Here is a 23,879-nt window from a genome sequence, read left to right as displayed (position 1 = left end):
GGGATATTGGTCTGTAATTTTCTTTTTCTGTGGTTGTCTTTGCCTGGTTTTGGTATTAGAGTGATGCTGGCCTCATAGAATGAGTTTGGAAGTATTCCCTTCTTTTCTACTTTTTGGAAAACTTTGAGGTTGGATATTAGGTCTTCACTAAATGTTTGATAAAATTCAATGGTGAAGCCATCTGGCCCAGGGATTTTGTTCTTAGGTAGTTTTTGATTACCAATTCAGTTTTGTTGCTGGTAATTGGTTTGTTCAGATTTTCTGTTTCTTTCTGGGTCAGCCTTGGAAGGTTGTATTTTTCTAGAAAGTTGTCCATTTTTTCTAGGTTATCCAGTTTGTTAGCATATAATATTTTATAGTATTCTCCTCTTGTAATTTTTCCTTTCTCATTTCTAATTCTGTTTATGTGTGAAGACTCTCTTTTTTTCTTGATAATTCTGGCTAGGGGTTTATCTGTTTTGTTTGTTTTATCAAAGAAACAAGCTCATGGTTACACTGATTCCTTCTATTCTTCTCAATATTATGTATTTCTGCTCTGATCTTTATTATTTCCCTATTTCTACTGACTTTGGGCCTCATTTGTTCTTCTTTTTCTAGTTTCATTTGTCTCCATATATTGCTTGATCTCTGTTTTTATTTTGTCATCATTTAGGAGCATGTTGTTAAGCTTCCATGTGTTTGTGGGCTTTTTTGTTTTCTTTGTATAATTTATTTCTAATTTCATGCCTTTGTGGTCTCATAAACTGGTTGGCACAATCTCCAACTTTTTAAATTTATTGAGGCTCTTTTTGTGACTTCATATGTGATCTTTTCTGGAAAATGTTCCATGTGCACTTGAGAAGAATGTGTATGCTGCTGCTTTTGTGTGGGGTGTTGTGTAGATGTCTGTTTGGTCCATCTATTCTAATGTGTTGTTCAGTGCCTCTGTCTCCTTATTTTCTGTCTTGTTGATCTGTCCTTTCGAGTGAGTGATGTTGAATTCTGCTAAAATGAATGCATTGCATTCTATTTCCCCCTTTAATTCTGTTATTATTTGTTTCAGATATTTAGGTGCTCCTATATTAGTTACTTCGATATTTATAATGGTTATATCCTCTTGTTGGACTGACCCTTTACATTATGTAATGTCCTTTGTGTCTTCTTACTTTTTCTTTTGAAATTTATTTTTTCTGATATAAGTACTGCAACTCCTAATTTTTTCTCCGTTTTATTTGCATGAAATACCTTTTTCCATCCCTTTATTTTTATTATATGTATGTCTTTGGGTTTGAAGTTAGTCTCTTGTAGGCAGCATATAGATGGGTCTTGTTTTTTATACATTCTGTAACTCTTTGTCTTTTGATTGGTGCTTTCAGTCCATTTACATTTAGGGTGATTATTGATAGGTATGTACTTATTGCCATTTCAGGCTTTAGATTTGTGGTTACCACAGTTTCAAGGGCAGCTTCTTTACTATCTAACAGTCTAACTTAACTACCTTATTATGCTATTTCAAACCCAAATAAAGGTTCCTTTTTTTTTCTCCCTTTTTCTTCCTCCTCCACTCTATATATTAGGTGTCATATTCTGTAGGCTTTCTTTCTCCGTTTACTGATTTTGTAGCTAGTTGATTTAATTTTCCATTTGGTTAGTAATTAATTGTTCTTCTTCCTTTACAGTGGTTTTATTTTCTCTGGTGACAGCTATTTAGCCTTAGGAGCAGTTCCATCTATAGCAGTCCCTTTAAAATACACTGTAGAGATGGTTTGTGGGAGGTAAATTCCCTCAATTTTTCCTTAACTGGAAATTATTTAATCCCTCCTTCAAATTTAAATGATAATCTTGCTGGGTAGAGTATTCTTGATTGGAGGCCTGGCCCTTCTGCTTCATTGCATTATATGTCATGCCACTCCCTTCTGGCCTGTAAGGTTTCTGCTGAGAAGTCTGATGATAGCCTGATGGGCTTTCCTTTGTATGTCATCTTTTTTCTCCTGGTTGCTTTTAATACTCTGTCTTTGTCCTTGATCTTTGCCATTTTAATTATTATATGTCTTGGTGTTGTCTTCCTTGGATCTCTTATGTTGGGAGATCTGTGCACTTCCATGGCCTGAGAAACTATTTCCTTCTCCAGATTGCAGAAGCATTATTTCCTCAAAGACACTTTCCCTTTTTTTCTTTCTTGTTCTGGTACCCCTATAATCTGAATGTTGTTCTGTTTGGATTGGTCAGCACAGTCTCATTAGTCTCTCATTCCTAGAGATCATTTTTTCTCTGTGCCTCAGCTTCTTTATATTCGTGTTCTCTAATTTCTGTTTCATTTACTGTCTCCTCTGCCTCATCTGATCTGCTTTAACATCCTCCATTGTATGATTCATTTCAGATACTGTATTTTTCAGTTTCTGTCTCTTCTTAAAGTCCTTCCTGACATCTTGAATATTTTTCTGTAGCTCCATGAGCATGTTTCTGAGTGTAGATCAACAGGAGGCAGAAATACTGTTCATACACATTTGGATTCTGACACCACCACTACCCCCTGCAACTGAGGATATAGTCTTTAACTGTAATTGAGCAGAGTTGGGTATATGTAAAAGTTCCTTTAAATGAAAACATGTAAAGGTGTAGTTCTTGGTAGTTAACAAAAACTCTTGACTGAAATAGGGGATGGGAAGGCAAGAATTGAGTGTTGCAGTGTCACCACAGCTGTACACACCTGAAGGAACCCAGAGGCCAGGTAAATCTTTGCTGAAATGCTTCAATTGATTTTGCCCTTTGTGGCCACATTTATTCTTCTACGTTGCTCTCTCCACTTTTTAATATTGTGGATCTCAAACTTAAGCATGTACACAATCACTTGGGCTTGTTGAAACAGATTGTTGGGCTACATCCCCAGAATCAGGTTCTTTAGGTCCTGGGATGGGGCTGGAGAATTTGCGTTTCTGATAGGTGCCCCAATGATGCTGCTTGTCTGGGACCACACTTTGAGAACTACTTGCTTAATCAATGAGGAATGTAGTCATACCACAAAGTAAGATAAGCATGTGATTTCTTCCCTCCAATTTGTAGCCTGCCTAAAATGTTGTACTCTTGAGCAAATTACTGGGCATAATCTAGCTAAAGATTGATTTGTATAGTTGAGAATGTTTAAGAGTTTCTTTAAAATTTTTAGCTCCTCTATCAATGTATAGATTCTCTCTTTAAGAGTCCCCTGCAACTGTCTTTTTTTATCTGGGCCATCTCATTCACACATTCACAGCTTGCCCAGCAGGTGCAGAGGCTTTGCCTTTCAAGACCACCCTCTTCCTCTCCCCCTCCCCCACTTGAAGAGTAAAAGCTGTCTTCCTGAAATAGGCAGTTTGTTTTCATTATATGTAGGATATTAGCTACTACTATGATAATTACACAAGAAAGCAGAATGATAAAGTCTTGGATACTTTTAGTTTATGTTATTATACCTTTTGATTTCCTTCTTCCCACCCTCTGCCTCTCATCCATCCTTCCTGGGTTGACTGTATAGATCAGCCCTTGGGATATATATCTTCTTGATAGCAAATAAGTCAGAACAGTCCCGCACAAAGGATGATGTACCATTAGTGATTTAATGGCCTTCTGTTTGTAGTTTTCTCTTAGAGGGCCTGTGAGTGGTTTATTCAAAATGATATTTTAAGTGCCAGAATAAAAGTTTTTAAAGTGTGTTTCTTTATTTGATGATTTTTCTACTGACAAATGTAATAGTATTAGAACAAGTGAAACAAATGGTACAAAGGCATATAGAGATGAACGTGACCATCTTTGATATTTCCCATGCCCTCTTTTCAGATGAACAGTGTTGACAGGCTAGGCTGGTGTGCTTCCTCTGTTACGCTAACCTTTTCTTACTTTGGTTAAGGATTTTTACTTTGATCTGAACTACTTGAAACATAACTGTTAAGCCAGAATTTACTGTGATTATGAAATAGTCGTGTTGATTCTTGAATGATGCTATGGGATTAGTGTTATAAAAGATTTCATAAGTGTTGGGAAGAGCGTGGATTTTAAGAAGATAAGCAGTGCATTAGATAGATATAGACTGGAAAATTATAATTAATCCCGGAAGTTTTAAATTAATTTCTCAGCCTGGAGCTTTCTAGGTTTCCTAGGGTGAAGATATAGCTGCTAAAAAAGAAACCCCAAATAAATAATGGTGATTTTAATAATTTAGTCACACCCAGCAAGGGAAACTGTATTGTTTCCCTTACAAAGGAAGATGTATTGTATTCTTTGTTTTTAGTGCTTATGTGTCCCGAAAAAAATTGTCAGTTCAATTACTGTAGAAGGAGGGGATAATAGAAGTGGTCAACAACCAGCATTCTCTTTCACTTCCAACACGAATAACACATTTGAAGTCCCAGTGAAGGCAAGCTTTTTTATTAAGGTATCATTGATATACAATCTTATGAAGGTTTTACATGAGCAGCATTGTGGTTACTACATTCACCCATATTGTCAATTTTCCCACCACACCCCATTGTAATCACTGTCCATCAGCGTCGTAAGATGCTGTAGAATCACTACTTGTCTTCTGTGTGTGGTACTGTGAAGGCAAGCTTTTTAGCCACACACTATCAGGGAGGAGATTCTGACCCCACCTTCCCTTTCACAGGGCCCAGGCTGTTGGAGGCAGGTTTCTCTATTGCCATGTATCATGAGGTGGGGTTTTTGAAATGGTTACTCTGCCCTGCCTGGCTTTATGTTGGGGACTCTTTGCTTTACAGGAGCTCAGACTTCTGATTTTCTGTAACTCAGTTATACATTTATTTGGAAAAAATGATTCTAATATTTTATCTAATATTTATGATATAGTTGAATTTTTCTTTAAAGATACCTAGTGTCTTCTGTATTTATTTTTTCCTCTCTAATTACATTATTCTGTATTTTTCATGTGAATTCTCAGTATATCAAGTCTTACTGTGTTAATACAGATAATTTGAGCTTTTCTCCTTTTGCTATGTTGTACTCAGGTGTTAATGGTATTATTAGGACCTAACTTCCCTTTCTCATTCTTTTTATTTTGTTTCTTGATTTCATCATCCCATTTTGGAGTTCAAGCATGGGTTTGTTCTGTCTCCTTTGTGCAGTCTGATACAGTTTCTGGTGCTGGTGGGTAATGTTGGAAAGACAGTATTGTAAAGGTCATGTGTTTGTTTGAGTACCTCAGTTCTAGGTTGGAATACTCAGTTGGGTGGTGTATTTCATTACTCCAGATCACTGGGGAGGAGTGATGTAGTGCTGAAGGATACCCAATTTGGTGTGTGGCCGGTAGAGTATTTGTTTAGAAAGTTAGAACCCAGTCATTCCCTTGCCTATGTTTCACATGGGTCTCCCCAGCAGAGCTTATCAAAGAGTATTCCTCCATCTAGGAAGGAAAATGTAAGGATTCCCATTCAGCTTTCTTCTCTCCATATTTGGGATAAAATAGAGGGAATTCTCAGGGTTTTGTTGACTCACCGATGGGTTTCTGGAAGGAGTCAGGGTGAGGACAGGAACTGGCCGGACTCTGCCTTACTTCTTTAAAGTTCATTGAAGAGGCGAGTTCTACAGCCTGTCAGTCCACCGTTGAGACATGGTTTTCCCCCCAGAATTATCGTAATTTTTGGTCCTTATTTCTAGATCATCTTCATTGTCTGTTTAAACAGTTGTATAATGTTCTATTGATGTACCATCAGGCAAATATTTTATTTCCTGGTTTTGCTATAACATAGCACTTGCAGAGATTTTATTCATCCCTGTGTTATTTTGCTTTTGTTGTATTATTTCCTTAGATTGAATTCTTAGAATTACTGTGTCAAAGGATATAACAAATATCTGAGTATTGTTGCATATTGCTTTTTTCCTTTTTAATGGCTTAGATTCTCACCAAAAATTAATAAGTATACTAATTTCACTGTGGCCTCATTAGTATTTGGAGATGGTTGCTTTCTCTTTAAAAAAGAAATAACTGTAGAATAATATCTTAAGATTGCTTAAATATTCATCTTTTATCATTATGGCACTTTATCATTTTCCTCTGGGTTAGTTCACTACTTATTTTCTCATCTGTGAGTTGTGTTTTTTTATATTTACCCATTTAAAGACCTTGATATTTTTCTGACATGCAAACAAGTGCCTTCATAAAAGAAAATATTAACATTTCTATTTTTACATTTTTCAAATCTACTTTTACAAATCTTTTCATCTTTAAAAATTAGGCTTATTCAAAATTTAAACTTTGATTATATATTAAATTCCTTTTATTGATTTAAATGGATAAAACTATTTAATGTTCTCATTTTTTGCTAGCTTTCTGTAACTTGATTTTCTTTATTTTTGTGGTGTTCACTTTTGGTATTTGATTAAGAGGATAGTAACTGGGAGGAATTTATATCAATTCCATTTAGAGAGTTTTAAAAAATCTTATTTTAGAATAATGACTTTTTTATATATAAGTGTTTTTAGTAGTTCTAAATGTCTATAAGGATAGACTTCATTCTGTGTTAAATATATATTCTTTCATAATTTTGTCTGTTTAAATTACAGTCATTTTGTTTCAAAAAGGGATTCCTATGGGATAGTCACTAGGAATGAGTAGATCTTAATATTTGATTTAGTTTTCTCTTTTCATAGTTGGCCTCTTCACTTACCAGTTCTTTTAAATCTTCCAGTAATCAATTATCTTTATGAAAATCCTATGTAATTAAGACTTTGTTTCTAAAGAAATATTTTATTTATATTTTTGCCATTATAAGTATAATCTGTTATTCATTAGATTTTTGCTGGTTATTACTGGTAGGAATTTAGGTAAACAAAGTACCTAAGAGAGGTTTTGATAAATTCTCAGTTGGAATAAATAAATTACATAGTTTTTATTAGAGCTAACTTGTTGAAATTCCTAAGATGGATCCGTGGTTTGGGCAAAAATTACACATTCTGTTACAGGCTTTGAAAATGAACATTCTTTAGTAATGTTTAGGAAAAATGTTTTGAGCATGTTTAGGGGAAAATATAAAGAAAAATAATGAAAATATTAGTGACATCCAGCATTATAGAAAACTTTACATCTTTTAATAAGTAGAAACTCTATAGTTGTGACTGAGTAACATATATAGTGCATATTTAATTCAAAATATTAGTGAAGTTTGAATTAAAGGAAATAATTGCTTCATTATTTCCATCTTTATGGTTTTTAAAATATAGCTACTCTTTGTTCTGTCCATAGGTGGAAAACCATGAATTCCTTGTAAAACCTTCATTTGATCCTAATTTGAGTGAATTAAGAGAAATAATGGATGACTTAGAAAAGAAAATGCAGTCAACATTAGTAAGTGCTGCTAGAGATCTAGGTAAGAATGGGTCATTGAAAGAGTAAGAATAATTCTTTGGTTTACATAGTGTCCACACTGGTGCTGGAACTGCTTTTCTAGAAGACAGAGTTGCTCATATCACTTCTGGTTGAAAGTGTCAATCCCTTTCTCTGCAGAGTAAAATTAAAAACATTTAAAGTTGACCTACAGTGTACTTTACATTTGCAGCCTTGCCTCTGCTTCCAGACTCATCTTTACTAGCTACCTCAGCCCCAGGAACTCCACATTCCTGCCAACAAATCAACCAATAGGCCATTGCATCATCTTTTAAATATCACTTCCTCTGTAGGCCTGATTTTACTAGGAACAGTTCACTGGTTTGGCTTTGGGATTCCTGAAGCACTTTATTTTATTTTTTTATTAAGGTATTATTGTTCCTGAGCAATTTATTAATATCAACTTAAAAAAAATCTGCCTTCCATACTAGATTGTCAATTCCCTAATTAGTTTTACACTGTTCACACCATTTTGTTGTGAATTTGTAAACCTGTTTGTTGTATCTCTCACATGTATTGAATGATAAATTTAAGTTAGCATATTATAATACCCTTCAGAGAAGTAATCTTAAACTTTTGGAGTACCTGGTGAAAGTTACGGATCCTCTTCTCAGAAATATGACCATATCTACATATACAAAATATTTTGCAAATACTTCCCGTGGAGAATCCATGTAGATTCTATTAAGCATATTTGCCTTGAAGGGTACTGAAATTCATCTTCCTTGTTTCATAGATCTGTGTTCTCTGTGGGCCCTTTCCTCTTTGGTCAAGTGAGGTCTGTCTTTGGTTATTTACTGTTTCTGATATTTGATAGCCATGCTTTAGCAAATAAATTTGTAGGTAGTATCTGTTAGTTTGTGGTCTAAAGATAACATGGATGAATGAGATTTTGAGGAGAGGACAGACTTAAATCTTAGGTGAGTAAAGTCTAGCTGATTGATCATTGCTTGTTTTGTGAAACTTCCTACACTTAACAGAAAATATATGGCCTAGTTTTTCTGGAATTTCATCATCAAGAGTCTCATGTTTTTGTGTGGAAAGTTTATTTGTTCACTTCTCTATATTACTTCCATAGAAATGCTATGTTAAAGAACCCTCCTCAGAACTCCTCAAGGGCAGGGGCCATGTCTTTCCCATCCTCATGCCCACAGCACCTAGAACAGTGTGTGCTGCTCACCACTGGTGCTCTGTAGCCTTGGTTGGGTTCACCCAGAAAGTGTTTTCACATTAGGTGCTAACATGAATAAGGGGTTTAAGGATTTTATAGATATCCTTAATTCATGTAGTTTTTGAGTGAAGTAAGTGAAGTAGAATTTTAGTCTTTGGCAGTTAGATAATAATAATTTCCAGTATGCTGCTATGTAATAAAAGTATGTTTCTCACTATTTATATTTAATTATTTTAAACATTGGCATTAAAAATGGCTGTAGATATCTATGACATACTTTCTCTTTTTTTTTCCTGTTTGTGAAGGCTTGGAACCTGGCAAACAGATCAAACTGGATTCTAGTGCACAGTTCGGATATTACTTTCGTGTAACATGTAAGGAAGAAAAAGTCCTTCGTAACAATAAAAACTTTAATACAGTAGATATCCAGAAGAATGGTGTTAAATTTACCAACAGGTTTGTAAGCCTGTATTACATATTTAAGCTGTGGAGGTAAATTATTCTCTGATGAAATGTGAATCTTGTATGACAAGGAAGTTTTATTTACTATTGATATAAAATAGATAAGATTAAAGCTGTATTTTCTTACAAAAGGCTAGTCAGTTGTCCTAACATCACTTCTTCAGTAAATCATCTCTTTCTCATTGTATGAATGAGGCATTATGGGTTTGTTTTTAAGAACATATTTTTACATGTCTGTCTTACCGTTCTTTTGTAAATATTAAATAGATTGTATTAGGTTTATGTTACATTTCCATATTTATTAGAGTTAGTTCCCCCTCATATCTCTGCTTTAGTAATTTTTTCCTTAAAAAACTTTGCTGTCATTTATCAGGTACAAAAATTCTTCTGGTATATCAATTGGATGTATAAATTAATTTATGGATATGTCTGTCAGCCTTAATGATGCCACTCACTAAATTACAGCTTTTTAAAAAATCATGTTTCATGTTGAAAAAAATCTTACCAGTTATTTCTGCCTTTTCTCTCACTGATGTTAGGGAGTTCTTAAGGCAGATTATTCATAGGTGAAAGAATTACTTTAAAATTCTTCTGTGACCCGGAGCAGGGAGCATTTATCCTTTCTTCTTCTGTACTGTAGTAGAATTTAAAAGGCCGGCTTTTCTCCCACCCCTCCTGAATATTCACAATACTTTATAGATAGCTTGTGCATATATGGTTCCCTTTTATCCATTTATTTAACAAGTATTTCAAGTGCCTATTATGTGCAGACATTATTCTAGGTGTTCAGACAGCAGTAATGAAATAGTCTGGTTAGTTTGTTTCCCATAACAACTCTCTGAAATAAATTGGACAGATATATTTCTCTTGATTTTTTTTAGATAAAGCTGAAACTCTAGTTTCTCAGGGTTAGATAACTAGTAATGTTAGATACTCAAACCTATGTCTTCTGTGTCCAGGTTTAGTACTAGTTGTTTTACTAGCACACTATATCCTTGATTCAAGATATGTATGTGTATTTTGGTTTAGATGTGAAAAAACTTTTGAGATATTAAAATCATCTTTGGATCATCCATTGATTGGTTATAACATGTATGTATGAGATAGAACTGAATGACCACAGTGATTCCAAAAACAGTAGATTGCCAACTATAGCATTTTTCATTTCAACCTCTAATTTTCAATAAGGTTTAGTTTTCAAAGCATTTTCCTTACTTTGACAACTTGTATTATCAAAAGACTGTTAAACTACAGTAATGAGAAAAGCCATAAAAGGTGTGGTTGGGGTGTGTGTGTGTGTATTTTAAAAGTGAGGAGGGAATGGCCCCTACCTATCCTAAGTAAAGATGAAGATTTATCCACTTAAATAATTTTAGAAAAGATCACAGGTCAGAAGTTTACTCGAGGGAATAATTGTTATGGAAGAATTGTACCAGTGAGCTGTTCTTTCCATTTTAATTCTTTTGATGCTTCATAGAACAGTTACTCTGGATATACTTTATGTAGTACATGTTTTCTCCAGTAGATGTTTTAATGTTTTTAATAATATCATTATCTTGATTTGCAGTAAATTGACTTCTCTCAATGAAGAGTATACCAAAAATAAAACCGAGTATGAGGAAGCCCAGGATGCCATTGTGAAAGAAATTGTTAATATTTCTTCAGGTAAACTTAACAGAACCAATACATTAAATGTTCTGAATATTTGGTAATATTTTGGTGATACCAAAGAATAGTTTTTGTAATAAACAAAACATCAGGAAGTTTGAAGAGTTTTTTTTTTATCTGTTACATACTGTGACTATTTTTATGTTAGGCTACCTATGAAATAAAGCAGGTGGTATTGTCACAGGAAAAGTAGCTGAAATTACTTGTGTACTTGGAAAGATAAGCTAGTGTAGGCTAAGGAGTCAGAGTACCCTAACAAAGGTGTGCAGAAAAGCACAAATCTTGCTGGAGCTGTAAAAAGGAAAACACCAACCTATAAGGCACTAATATCTGAGGTTATCTATGGGCTCTAGGTTATGGAAATAAATACCACTGAAAAGCAGATAGAAATCACACGAGGCAAGACTTTTTGAGCTCTGTGTGTCATGTTACAGATTTTCCAGAGTCCATGCTAAAAAGCACCATTTAACATGATTGTATGATAATAAAAGGAACACCATGACTTGGCACTATGGTATTACCCTTAACATGAAATGAATGTATATTTAGACAGGGTAGGGGTGATGTATTAAGCTTGGAAGGCTTTGCCTATCATTGTGTGTGTATTTATTGACTGTAACTTTTGTTGTACCTTTAAAAAAATAGACCAAAGAACTGCTTTAACCAAGTCATCAAAGTTAGCATCACCAAATAGTGGGATGTGTGTGTGTGTGTGTGTGTGTGTGTGTGTGTGTGTGTATGCTTGCTGATGTGGTGCAGAGGGAAGAACACAATGTAGTATTCTTGACAGAAATGCTTAGTCTGATTATTAAGAAGAAGAAAAAGAATCTGATAAATTTAGATGGTAGGACAGTCTTTTTAAGGGCTGTACTCTAAAAATGTCAGTTAAGCAGAAAAGACATGGTCAGGATCTGTTCTAGACTACAGGAGATTTAAAGAGATAGGACAGTCAAATGCAATACATGATCCTTGATTGGATCCAGGACTAGGGATTGGAGTTGGGAAATGGCTATAAAGGACACTAATTGGGACAAATTGGCAAGGTTTAATATGAGGTAATACAGTGTCAGTGTCACATTTCTTGGTTTAACTGTTTTATGTTTTATGTTTTTTGTTTTATGTTTAAGCAGGAGAATGTCTTTGTTCTTAGGATATGCATTCTGAAATGTTTAGGGGTCAGTTAAAAACTGCATGTTTAAATCTGTAAATTGTTTTACTATTTACGAATTTTCATAGGAAATCAGAAAGCAACATAAAAAAGGGTTTTAATAGACTTTATATATTGCTGTTAAGATGAATTGTGAAGATCACATTTTTGCTTGGTGTTACTGGGTAACTGTAGCTTGGATAATTTTCTAATTGAATTATGTTCCTAAGCCTAGATTGCATTTTTAAAGACCTTATAAATACTGTAATTTCAAAGTCAAAAAAATATTAACTAATATTCATTAAGCACCTAATTGTTAAAGCTGCTAGGTTTAAAATTTGAATGGAAGATTTTGCATTTGGAGTCATCTTGAATTTAAACAAAACCTTATCTTGATCTAATGTGTACATTATAAACTATCTAAAAGTATAATGGATCAATTTTGTAGTTTTTCATTGTGCTATTAAACCAGAAAAGGTGATGCTGTTCAGAACCAGATGATGAGATACCAAGTATAGACTTAATTAAAAGGCTTATTGTTTTCTTCTTTATAATAAAACCAATTCTTGTTCATATGGTAGAAATTTTATGAGTTTTAAAGTAATTATGGTAAGTACTCAACTATTAATATTTAATTTTCAAGGGTTCCTGTTGCTACATGATAGGGTAGTGTGAACCCTTTTTTTTTTTTTTTTTAATATTAGGTAAAACAGGAAAAATGCAGTGGTGAAACAGTAGGAGAACTATTTGTGTGTCGTTATTCATAAGTTAATTTTTATTTCCAGAACAATTTTATGGGGAACAAGGGAATAAAAGATGAGTCAAATTTTCTGCCATTTGATTAAACTCATAATTTTGTCTTTTCCTAAAATTGAACCCTATTCTCTTAATGTTCCTTGAAGCTTTTGACTCATTGATGTCCGTGTTATAGTTCTGTATAATGCATGGGTCTGTTAAACCCTCCAACCTATTAAATATTAATTGGAATATTAAGCATTCTTATGTAGACTATAAAATATTCTATTTTAGAATCCATTCTGAGAGTTTTGACTATTTTTATTGCCTAAACATGCTTTGCCTAGTCTATGGCAGAGACTTTTTAAGTGCATAATAGCTTTTAGTTTTAATGCTGTGGCAGAGTAAAATCTTGTTGAAAGCATTTTAAGTAACAATTACGGATCTAAATTATGCTAAAATTCAACTGCATATGGTACTGATGGGGAAAAAAAGCTCAAACAACAGTCTTAACAGTCAGTTTTATACATGTACAAGCCTCTGACAGTCAAATTATGTCTTACTCTCTGGTGTTTAAATGTTTCTTATGATTTTGTGAAATGCCATCCTGGTTTCAGACTCTCAAAATTTAGAAAAAGGTATGTCTTAAAATTGCTAGTGTGCCTCAGATTATCTCTGCACCTGCGTTTCCTACTTTATCTCCGTATATTATGAAATCTTTATTTTTTTAACCTCTGCCTCATTTCTTTATAAACAGCTGTGTGCTTTTACATTTTAATGGATTTTGGTAAAGGAAGCCATAATGCTCTATTTTTGAAAATCTGTTCATAGTGGGGGAAGATACAGCAACACATCTTAACCTCATGTTGAGTTTTAGGTGTTCCTTTTGAGTTTAGTTACTGCAAATTTCTGTTAATTTTTTTAAAGTATTGATATTAGGAAATGGAGTTTGAATTCCCAAATGAGGGAGTTAAGTTTATTCTAATAGCTGCTTATATGTATTGTTTATTATTCAATATTCCTGTGTGTACATTTTCTGTTTTTTTACAGGCTACGTGGAACCAATGCAGACACTCAATGATGTGTTAGCTCAGCTAGATGCTGTTGTCAGCTTTGCTCATGTGTCAAATGGAGCACCTGTTCCATATGTACGACCTGTCATTTTGGAGAAAGGACAAGGAAGAATTACATTGAAAGCATCCAGACATGCTTGTGTTGAAGTTCAAGATGAAGTTGCATTTATTCCTAATGATGTTCACTTTGAAAAAGATAAACAGATGTTCCACATCATTACTGGTAAAATATCCTGGTTAATGTTTTTTTTTTATGTTGGAGTGGAAATATTTAAAATTGATGAAGAAAACCCTAGATCTTGATGTTAGAAAAAGAACATACTAGTTAGTAATATATTCACATTTGGATTATCGGGAAGATTTGGAAAGTGGGGGGAGGCTTATGAGAAAATATTGTGTTTATATGAAACTTCTGTTCCAGGGGTTCAGTGCACTTAAAAATTATATCCCTTTCTCATCAGAGTGTTTTTGAGAGATCTTAATCAGATTCTAGAAAACAAAAATGGGGGAAGGTGGGGTAATCAGATTCTAGAAAACAAAAATAGGGGGGAAGGTGGGAGTCTTTGGGCAAATATATTTGGGAAGCAGTGATTTTCAGTTTGTCCATCTAATCTAACCCAGACAAGTAAATTGCACATTTTCTAAATGTGTGCAGGGTTTGTGTAGTGTCATGTCTTAGGGCTTCCGTGTGAAGTTCAAATGATAGGAAGGATTTGACCATACTGATCTATTCATCAATAGTCTCCTTTTATTAGTGACTTACAGTGTTTAATTAATTAGCCAATTAGACCTGTGCTACTTTTTGGGATGTCATAAAATTACCCTATGGGTAGCTCTGTGAGCTATGGGAAAATACTCTTTCTAGACCGTATGGACTTTCTAGACTGTAGTCAGATGATAGTAGGAAAGGTATATAAAGTATATTTTTCATGGGTTTTCTTGATGAAGGGTGCTGTGTAGGTTTGTCTGAGAGAAAACAGCATTACTTCTGGGAGTAATGTGGGTGTAACTTTATTTGTCCATGTCTTTTGGCAGCCTGTGGTTCTGCTTTTTGTATGCCATGTCATATGACCTAGTCGTGATTAGTCACCAGTGGGCAGTTTGGGACTAACAATATATTAGTAGCAGAAATGAATAAATAAACTTTTTGATACTTGTCTTATAGGCCCTAATATGGGAGGTAAATCAACATATATTCGCCAAACTGGAGTTATAGTCCTCATGGCCCAAATTGGGTGTTTTGTGCCATGTGAGTCAGCAGAAGTGTCCATTGTCGACTGCATCTTGGCCCGAGTAGGGGCTGGTGACAGTCAATTGAAAGGAATCTCCACATTCATGGCTGAAATGTTAGAAACTGCTTCTATTCTCAGGTGAGTGCATTTTTTCCCTGGAAATGAATGAATGGAGTGAATGCCCCTGTCTTAGGAGAAGTACATTTGCAGATTCATCTTTAAAATATCTGAGTACTTTTATCTAGTTTAATAATTTGCCTGTGAACTTTATACACTTTATCTTATCTTAAAAGGGTGATGGGTGATACTTTAAGCTGGCTTCTTAAGGTTTCTGGTAGTTGCTCACCTTATGAATCTACCCTACTACTATGCTTCTGCTTACAACTGTTCACACTACTTGGAGTGGTCCTTCCTTGCCCTTTACCCAAGTCTTTCCCAGTCTTTAAAAGCCAGAGGTAAAATCTACTTCTCCAAAGACTCCTTGTCGCATGAGTCCTAGGTCATGGGTATTTCTTCTCTGAATTGTTTGGCATGCCTGTAATCTGTTAGGTTTTTATTTTAGAGGTTACTGAAGTCTGTTTTTATTTCATTTTTTAGAAGCTTCTTTGAAAGCAGAGAGAGGCTATGCTGTCTATTTCTTGGTGTCTTCTAAAGTACTTTGTGTATAGTAGATCAATGACAATTCAAAGAAAAATAAATAAATGACCAATAAGCACATAAAGCACTTCATATTCTCTAAAACATTTTTTCCCTCTCAAGTTTGGTTAAAGATAAGAAAGAATGCTAATATCTCATATTGGTAGGGCTATTGTAGGCACACAGATTTACATGACTGCCAACATGTACTCAAGGGTGTCATTCACGTCCTTGTCCAATCTTCATGTGGTATTTTTTGAAAATCTTGGCTGATTTGATTGGCAAGAAATGAATGATGCTTCATTTGGAAATTATTTGATTACTACTAGTGAGACTGGTAGTTTTGAAAACATTTATTCATCATGTTTCCTCTTATATCAATTGTTTGTTCATGCCCATGCCCACTTTTCCACTGAAGTTTTAGTGCCTTTTATTGATTTTTTTGAATTTTTTAATTATTAAGATGTTTGTGGCATATCTTTTCCATTGTATTAATTTTATATTTTGCATTACTATGTATCGTATCATGGAAATTTTTCATGTAATTAATGTGTTTCAGATCTGCAACCAAAGATTCCTTAGTAATCATAGATGAGTTGGGAAGAGGAACCTCTACCTATGATGGATTTGGGTTAGCATGGGCTATATCAGAGTACATTGCAACAAAGATTGGTGCTTTTTGCTTGTTTGCAACCCATTTTCATGAACTTACTGCTTTGGCCAACCAGATACCTACTGTTAATAATCTACATGTCACAGCACTAACCACTGAAGAGACCCTAACTATGCTCTATCAGGTGAAGAAAGGTGAGTGTGTACCTCTGGTGTGCTGTAAAGTCACAGTGTGACCCTCAAAGTCATCAGTAACTGCCTCATTCTAAGTTAGTATACAGAGCACATTTATCTCGTAATTCACAGCCTGGGAGCTGGGACCTGGTACATCATCTGTATTTCTGTGCCTTACAGTAGGACCTCTCATTCTAAAACAATTGCAGAAAGAATAATCTTTACTCATGAACATCATCACCGAGGGATTTTGTACTACCTCCCATGGCAGTGTTTTTCTTGTCAAATTAGGTACCAGGTAGTAGCAACAAGCATTCAAGTTCCAAGGCTTTAGCTGTTACCATTCAATAAACAATATATTTCCCTGATTGTATTTTTAAGGATATGTTACATAAACAGGTTCATTTAAAGCTGGGGTTTCCAGAAATCCTGGAAACATTGCAACTCATATTGCAACATACTAACAATTTTTCTAGTTCTCATATAACGAATGACTTGTTATCATTTCATCCTTTCAGAAAAATTTGTCATTTTGGGGTCTGGGAGCTAATCACATTGCAGAGTTGATGAGATTAATTTACTGTAAAGTTTTTGTTTCACCTGTCATCAAAATAACTTGTAGGTGGCTTTCTCATTTTCCATGAACACATTTTGCTGCAGCAGTTGGTTGCACATAAATGAGGTATTATGTTTGGTTCTTTTATCCTTTGATACTTACTCTTCAGTGGGAATCCTCTTGAGTTATGTATTTGCATTGTTATTATTGATATAGAATATACTTTTAATTGGGCCTCCCATTTAACGTGAAGTTAAGATTTTCCTTTTTGTGTTGTATGTGATATATAAATGGGTTCAGAATGTTAAAAAAGACCGGATTAAGGACAAGAAGATAGGAACCAATTCACCCTTCACTGTGGATGTTTATCAAACATTTGCTTCTGTTTTTGTTTCTCTTAGTTTTGCAAAGTGTCCAGCTCCAGAATGCATGGGATATATAACTAAGCCAAAAAAAATTTACAGTTGATGCATTATTGGAGCAAAAAATGGAAGTTCTGTAATATAATTACATTATATAATTACATTACAATATTATAATTGTGGAAGTACTGACCATAATTTGTATTGAGTGTTTGGAAGGAATGTCTTAAGTCTGTTTATCTTCTGCAAATGGGGATGAAGATAAGCTACATAGTCTATAATTTAACTAGTGATTTACATAAAATAATTCCATTGTCTTTTGTTTGCTGTAGTTGAGAATCAGAATAAGATTATGTAAGAATGGTAAGTAATTTTTCTAAGAAAAGTATTGTAAATATTTAAATATATTTTACCAGCTAAGTTTCTGGAGCCACCATCTCTAGAAAATGATGTAGGCAGATCCAGAGGATAGACCATTAACTAATAAATCAGTATATATTGGATTAAATGCTCCTAATTAGTGAGTGTTTTACATTTATCTCATTTTTTTTTAGTACTTTAGTTCCTTATAAAATGATAAAACCTCATATATTAATTTTTCTTCAGATTCAGTTATTTGAGACTTATCTATTATGCCTTTTCTCGGTTTTTCATACTACATTTGCCAAGAATAAGATAGCACTGTGTGCCAGGTCATAATCACTTCCCATTGAAAGCTTGATTAAAATTCCTTTATCTAAGTGACTCTGAAACGTTTGTCTAATGTATTTGAAATAATACAAAATTAACTTTCCTAATGACAAGGTCAGAAGGATAAGTTCTGTTTACTTAAATTGCTTTCTCTTCCTAACCTGCCCCTCATATTTCCAAATTTCTTATAGGTGTCTGTGATCAGAGTTTTGGGATTCACGTTGCAGAGCTTGCTAATTTCCCTAAGCATGTCATAGAGTGTGCTAAACAAAAAGCCCTGGAACTAGAGGAGTTTCAGAATATTGGAGAATCACAAAGATATGATGAAATGGAACCAGTAGCAAAAAGGTGCTTTCTGGAAAGAGAGGTTTGTCAGATTGTTTCTGTAGTTATTTAATCTCTGTATTACATATATCAGGTCACCATGATAAGTTTTTCTCTATGTGACTCTAATGTTTACTTACTGATCATTCATTGTTGGCTTTCACTTACATTTCTTTGTATGGCAAATATTTTGTCTTTATCATTTAGATTTCTCCACAACATCTATCTATACATGATCAAAAGCATTTCAGGCATCAGATGTATTAAAAAGTAGGGGGATAGGAATATTAGTCTAGGTCAAATAAGTAATTCAAAGGAGTTACATATGTCCAAGCACATCTTTGATTACTTCATAAAAAATAGCTCAAAGACTGTTAAATTGCATATTTACTCAGTGCTTCGTTAAGATGATACCAAAGCAGTAAACATAGTTCCTGCCCTCCAGTTGTTTAGCATCTACTTGGGGAGATAAGAACGATGAATATGTCATAGTGAATAAAGTGGTATATGACAAATGTTTACTCAGAAAAGCTCTCTGTGGGCAGGATGTTTCCATTCTCAGGAGAAATGTGTTTTAACTTACACCTTCTCTGAGTGACGGGTGAAATTAAGATGTTCACACAGAAAGGTACAACATAGGCCCAATGTATTTTTTTTTAATTAAAAGATTATTAGTTTTCTGCAATAATGCAAAATAATCTTGATTTGCTGCTGGGCCCTGGCAACATTTACTCTGGTTATGCATTGTGACAACATACTGTGCTGTTTTTAGCTTTTACTCAGTGAATTTTGTTTTTCTTGCTCTGAAGGACAGATGCTTATTACAACAATAGAGGATGTGCATGGTTTTTGAACTTAAAAAACATGGTTCTATCTGTTGTACCTATACAAGTATGAGAAGTATAACTTTATAGTTTTAAGTATGGAAGGTTTGCCATCCTGATTTAAGATGCTCTTGGTATTATCACCACAGCTATCATCTACAAGTAGGTAGGCTCTTATATGTAATCCCTCGTTTCCAGTTAGAACAGAAGCCATGTACTTTTGATAACATGGTTATGGTGTATTTTGAAACAACTTTAAGCTAAGGGAGACAAGATATAACTATTGTTAGTCAGTCTAGATTTTATCTTTAGAAAAGGTGCTCTTGTTATTTAATAGAGAAGTATTTCTTTATCTTATCATTTGGCTATCTACTTTTCATCCTTAAGGTACTTACTACCAATCAGCTCCCTGTGTGAAAAAGCAGACTTAGTTCCATTTCATATATAATAATAAACATTTACATAATGCTTACCCTTTGTTAGGCACTGTCCTAAGCAATTTACACATAGTGACTTTAATTCTCACAGCAGCCCTGTGAGGTTGGTAATATTATCATCCTTGTTTTATGGTGGAGGACTGTGGTTAGGGAATTTGCCTACAGGTCACATGGCAAATAATAACCACATTCTTTAGAATGACAATAACTGGGCAATAAAATAAACTACAAAATAGAAATCCTGCATGTGTGTGATTATTTAATTTTTGGTGAATGTTTATGCCTTTCAGTATTTGTAAATCTTGAATTCTCTTATTCTCAAGACTAAATTTACATATCAGTTAAAGAAGCTGAAGGATTTGGGAACTACTAAAATATTCAGCCCCTTTGTCATTAGTAGCTGAAAACATATTTATAAATATCCTCTTAATGACTTTCTATCAAGAAGTATGGCCAATCAAGGGTTTTCTATGTATTCTAGACATTGTCCACTTAACATTTTAAAGAATATTCTTTAAATATTGGGTGGTGTGTTTAGATTGAATTTAATGAAGTAATTCATACTATTTAACTTTTGGAAAAGACATTTTAAAGACTAATGGAATGTTCACATGTTTTTCAGCAAGGTGAAAAAATTATTGAAGACTTTTTATCCAAGGTGAAGCAAGTGCCCTTTACTGAAATGTCAGAAGAAAACATCATAATAAAGTTAAAACAGCTGAAAGCTGAGGTAATAGCAAAGAATAATAGTTTTGTAAATGAAATCATTTCACGAATAAAAGTTACTACATGAGACAGTCCCACCCATGGAATAAAGATAGTATTGTTATTACTGTAACACTTTTGTATTGTTTTATATTAATCCCTTTTCCATAGTGTTAGCTATTGATGCCCATATCATATCAACTTAATAAAATATTTAGTAATATTTTGCTCTACCTGAATACATTGTCAAAGATCTTTAATTTGAAAAATGAGAACTGTAACTGATGAATATTTAAATGGACATGGAAAAAGTAGGCAACATGTTGAATTTTACAAATAAAATCATGTAGTTCATGGAATTTGATATGTTATGTTGGTTTATTTTGGGGCTTCTACACATATTTATTCCCAAATGGTATGGAAGAAACAAGTAGACTAGAGACTTTGTAAAAGTAAAGTATCTTAAAGCTAGGAGGAACCATGGAATCATTTCCAGGGATTCCCCAGAATGTCCCATTTGTTGCAGGAGCCAGAGTGGCTGTATACAAACGCATTAGTCTAGGAACTCAGCGTACATCCAGAGTCCTAGTGTGATCTCCACCACCCTGTGTACCAGAATAGGGAAAGCTACAGAAACTAACTAGATTGGCAATTGCATAGGGCTGGTGGGCAGGGAGTGACTTGGCAGGTGATAGCTAAAGGGTACCTGGTTTCAGTTTATTTTATTATTTTATTTTATTTTGGTATCATTAATATACACTTACATGAGCAACATTGTGGTTACTATATTCCCCCCATTAACAAGTCCCCACCACATATCCCATTACAGTCACTGTCCATCAGCATAGTAAGATGCTATAGAATCACTAGTCTTCTCTGTGCTATACTGCCTTCCCTGTGCCTCCCCGCTACATTATGTGTGCTATTCCTAATGCCCCTTATTCCCCTTCTTCCTCCCTTCCCACCCACCCACCCCCAGTCCCTTTCCCTGTGGCAACTGTTAGTCCATTCTTGGGTTCTGTGAGTCTGCTGCTGTTTCTTTTTGAGATGAAAATGTTCTAAAATTGACTGGTGGTGATTGCACTTATCTGTGAATACACTAAAAACCATCGGATCTACCTCAAATGGATGCATTATATCTCAGTAAAACTCGTTTTTAAAACAGTTTTGAGAAACTTTACCCAAAAGGAAATGTAAATGGTCCATCCATATACTTGAAAAGGTTTTCAATCACCAGTGAGAAAAATGAAAATGAAACCATGCCAGGTTACCCCTCCAACTCTACCCTCCCCAAGGTTGATAATCACTTACAATGTGTGACAATGCCAGCTGTTGGTGAGGGTGTGGGGCAACACTGCTGGTGGGAATAATTATCTAGTAAGGTTTAAAATAGGCATATTCTGCTCCTAGGTGCATACTCTAGAGATGCTTGTAGACATGGTGCATATACAAGAATGTTTGTGATAGACCTAAACTGGAAACACCCAGCTATGAAAATGAACTACAGCTACACAAAGTAACATAGATGGGATCTTGAAACAGTAAGCAAAATATAAGGAATAATACAGTTTTTCCCATTTATATCAAGTTGAAAGGTAAAATACTGTTTAGTGGTAATTCATAGGGAGTGAGATTTCAAAGAAACGTGAATATATGAGTGGTTGTGTCTTTACAGGGGTGTGGGGGTGCTGATGGGGGCCTTGTAGAGTGTCACAGCATTCTGGTTTATGACTGGTGTGCTGGTGGTGCAGGTGCTTGCTTTATTGTTAAACTGTGCAGTTGTTTAAAGCACTTAAAGTTTGGTATAAGAACAAATGAGAATTTAGACCAGTGAGCCCTTTAAACAAATGTTCATCTTAAAATTATCAGGCTCTTTTTCATCATCATTGATAATTTAGAGTGAGTTAATGAGTTTTTCTTTTCTGGATACCAAAAGCTTGGGTAGAAGGCAAACTTAAGAGGAATGATTAAAATATGGCAATTTTTATTCACAAAATCATTTAGTCACTTATAGTGGAAGAATTAAATAATTCAAAAGCAATTCTAAAATTCTAATGAAATATTTTATTCCCTAGTTAGCTGTGCAAGAGTGTTTTTAGATTGCTGCACAAAAGCATGTATAAAATGGAAATCAGCATGGTTTTAGTTAGGGCTACAAGAAATGGGGAGGGGGTGATTCCAAAAAAATACCGTCTATCAAGCTCTTATAAATCAGGCTGCTTTCATTTCTCTAAAAGAGACTTAGTGTTTAGTTCTAAGATGTTTTTGAAAATAAGAAACATATCATCTGTTTAAGATGTTTCAGACTTAGCTGTGCTTATTACATGAATATGCTAAGGAATCAACCAGGCCTTCGGTTAGAGTCTTCTATTTGTAATGGTAGGTGTAAAACAAAAGATAGTTAACATTTAAAAATTTTAGTTTCAATGCGATTTGGTTTTTCTTCTCCACTCAAACATGAACTTGGACATATATAAATATCCAAGATTTAGAACTCAACCCTACTGTTATCATGAAATCTGCTGGCCACATAACCATGTTTCTGAGGAAATACATGATTTTTTTGCACTTTTTTAAAAGTTAGCACCAAGACTCCATCCAAGATGCAATTGTTTTTATAGTTAATTTGGTTATTTTCCTAAAATACTCTTCAGGGTAAAAATTGTAACAGAACAGAAGAAAGATGTTTTGGGATAGATTTATATTTAAAGAATAACTTTTTCCTCTTAAAATCTCAATGTTCCATATACTAAGCACATCCTGTTAGACTTCTTAAGTATTAAATGCGTCTTCTATCCTTGGTCTTTCTGCATTTAGCTTTTTTGGGAAGTATGTTTTTACCCACAGCATATGGTATGAGCTGCTGATTCAGTATTGAGTGACTCTTTAAGCTTGTTAGTTACATTCTGTTGATTAAAATGGTATGCAGAACAGAAGAAAAACCAGTTCCTGGTCTGAAATAAACAATGGTTAATCAGCTTATGAGGAGAAGAGCAAATGAGTAGAGTATTTTCATGTACAAAGGAAACCTTTATTGCCTTCCTAGGCTCTGTGTTTTGGTTAAGAAGATAGGGTGTGGCCAGGGAAGATGATGAAAATGCCCAGAATGATACATTATTTTTAGACTAGATCTGAAAGTGGAGCCCAACTTAATAATTTCTGCTAGAAATAGTCCCTTGTAGACAATGTCTCACTGCTGGTAACAGTGTCTCCTGTTTTCCCAGGAGGGAAATGGGGAGCCCTCTTCTTTCCTTTGACACAGCAGCTTCCCTACCTCCCTGGAAGCATAGTGTTGATGCTGTCAGACAACATTCAAAACATGGTCCAAATTCAATGTGTGTTAGCAGATTCTCGCTTTGGCATGTGGCTTGGTCCCAACACAAGTGCCCACACACCTTTCATCCAGCTATGTGGGAAATTCAGTGGTGTGAAAAGTATGGGATGTTGGGCTGCACTCACTGGATCATCTTGATCTTATTTCTAGACTTGCTGAATAGAAAACCACACTGCTATTGCCATTGTTTCACCTCAAAGAAGTAAAGAGAAACTATAAACTACCTTAAATGGTTAAATTTAGAGGGAAGGAAAATTTCGTCAGTGGGTAATTTATTAGTTCTGACAAAAGAACAATGGCAATGAATTCCTTGGTGTTGAGAAACCAACCAGTGAACACAACCATAGCAACCTGTATTATCACACTTACTGCTGTCTCCTAGAATT

General features: G+C 34.5%; 1 protein-coding gene across 2 annotated transcripts in view; it reads left to right on the top strand.

Moving 5' to 3' along the window:
• Positions 1–20,518, top strand: part of MSH2 (mutS homolog 2) — a 69,485-nt gene extending 48,967 nt beyond the window's left edge. For both annotated transcript variants that reach the window (XM_057497234.1, XM_036926047.2), the window contains exons 9-16: positions 7,211–7,334; positions 8,828–8,978; positions 10,552–10,649; positions 13,585–13,830; positions 14,773–14,977; positions 16,035–16,282; positions 18,061–18,236; positions 20,077–20,518. In XM_057497234.1, the coding sequence (XP_057353217.1) occupies positions 7,211–7,334; positions 8,828–8,978; positions 10,552–10,649; positions 13,585–13,830; positions 14,773–14,977; positions 16,035–16,282; positions 18,061–18,236; positions 20,077–20,247 (1,419 nt within the window). In that variant the 3' untranslated portion in view covers positions 20,248–20,518. The remainder of the gene's footprint in view (positions 1–7,210; positions 7,335–8,827; positions 8,979–10,551; positions 10,650–13,584; positions 13,831–14,772; positions 14,978–16,034; positions 16,283–18,060; positions 18,237–20,076) is intronic.
• Positions 20,519–23,879: the final 3,361 nt, after the last annotated feature.

Source organism: Manis pentadactyla, chromosome 2 (genome assembly GCF_030020395.1).
Source record: "Manis pentadactyla isolate mManPen7 chromosome 2, mManPen7.hap1, whole genome shotgun sequence".
Lineage (NCBI taxonomy): Eukaryota > Metazoa > Chordata > Mammalia > Pholidota > Manidae > Manis > Manis pentadactyla.
The sequence above is the reverse complement of the archived record's forward strand: the minus strand, read 5'-3'. Positions and strand labels throughout refer to the sequence as shown.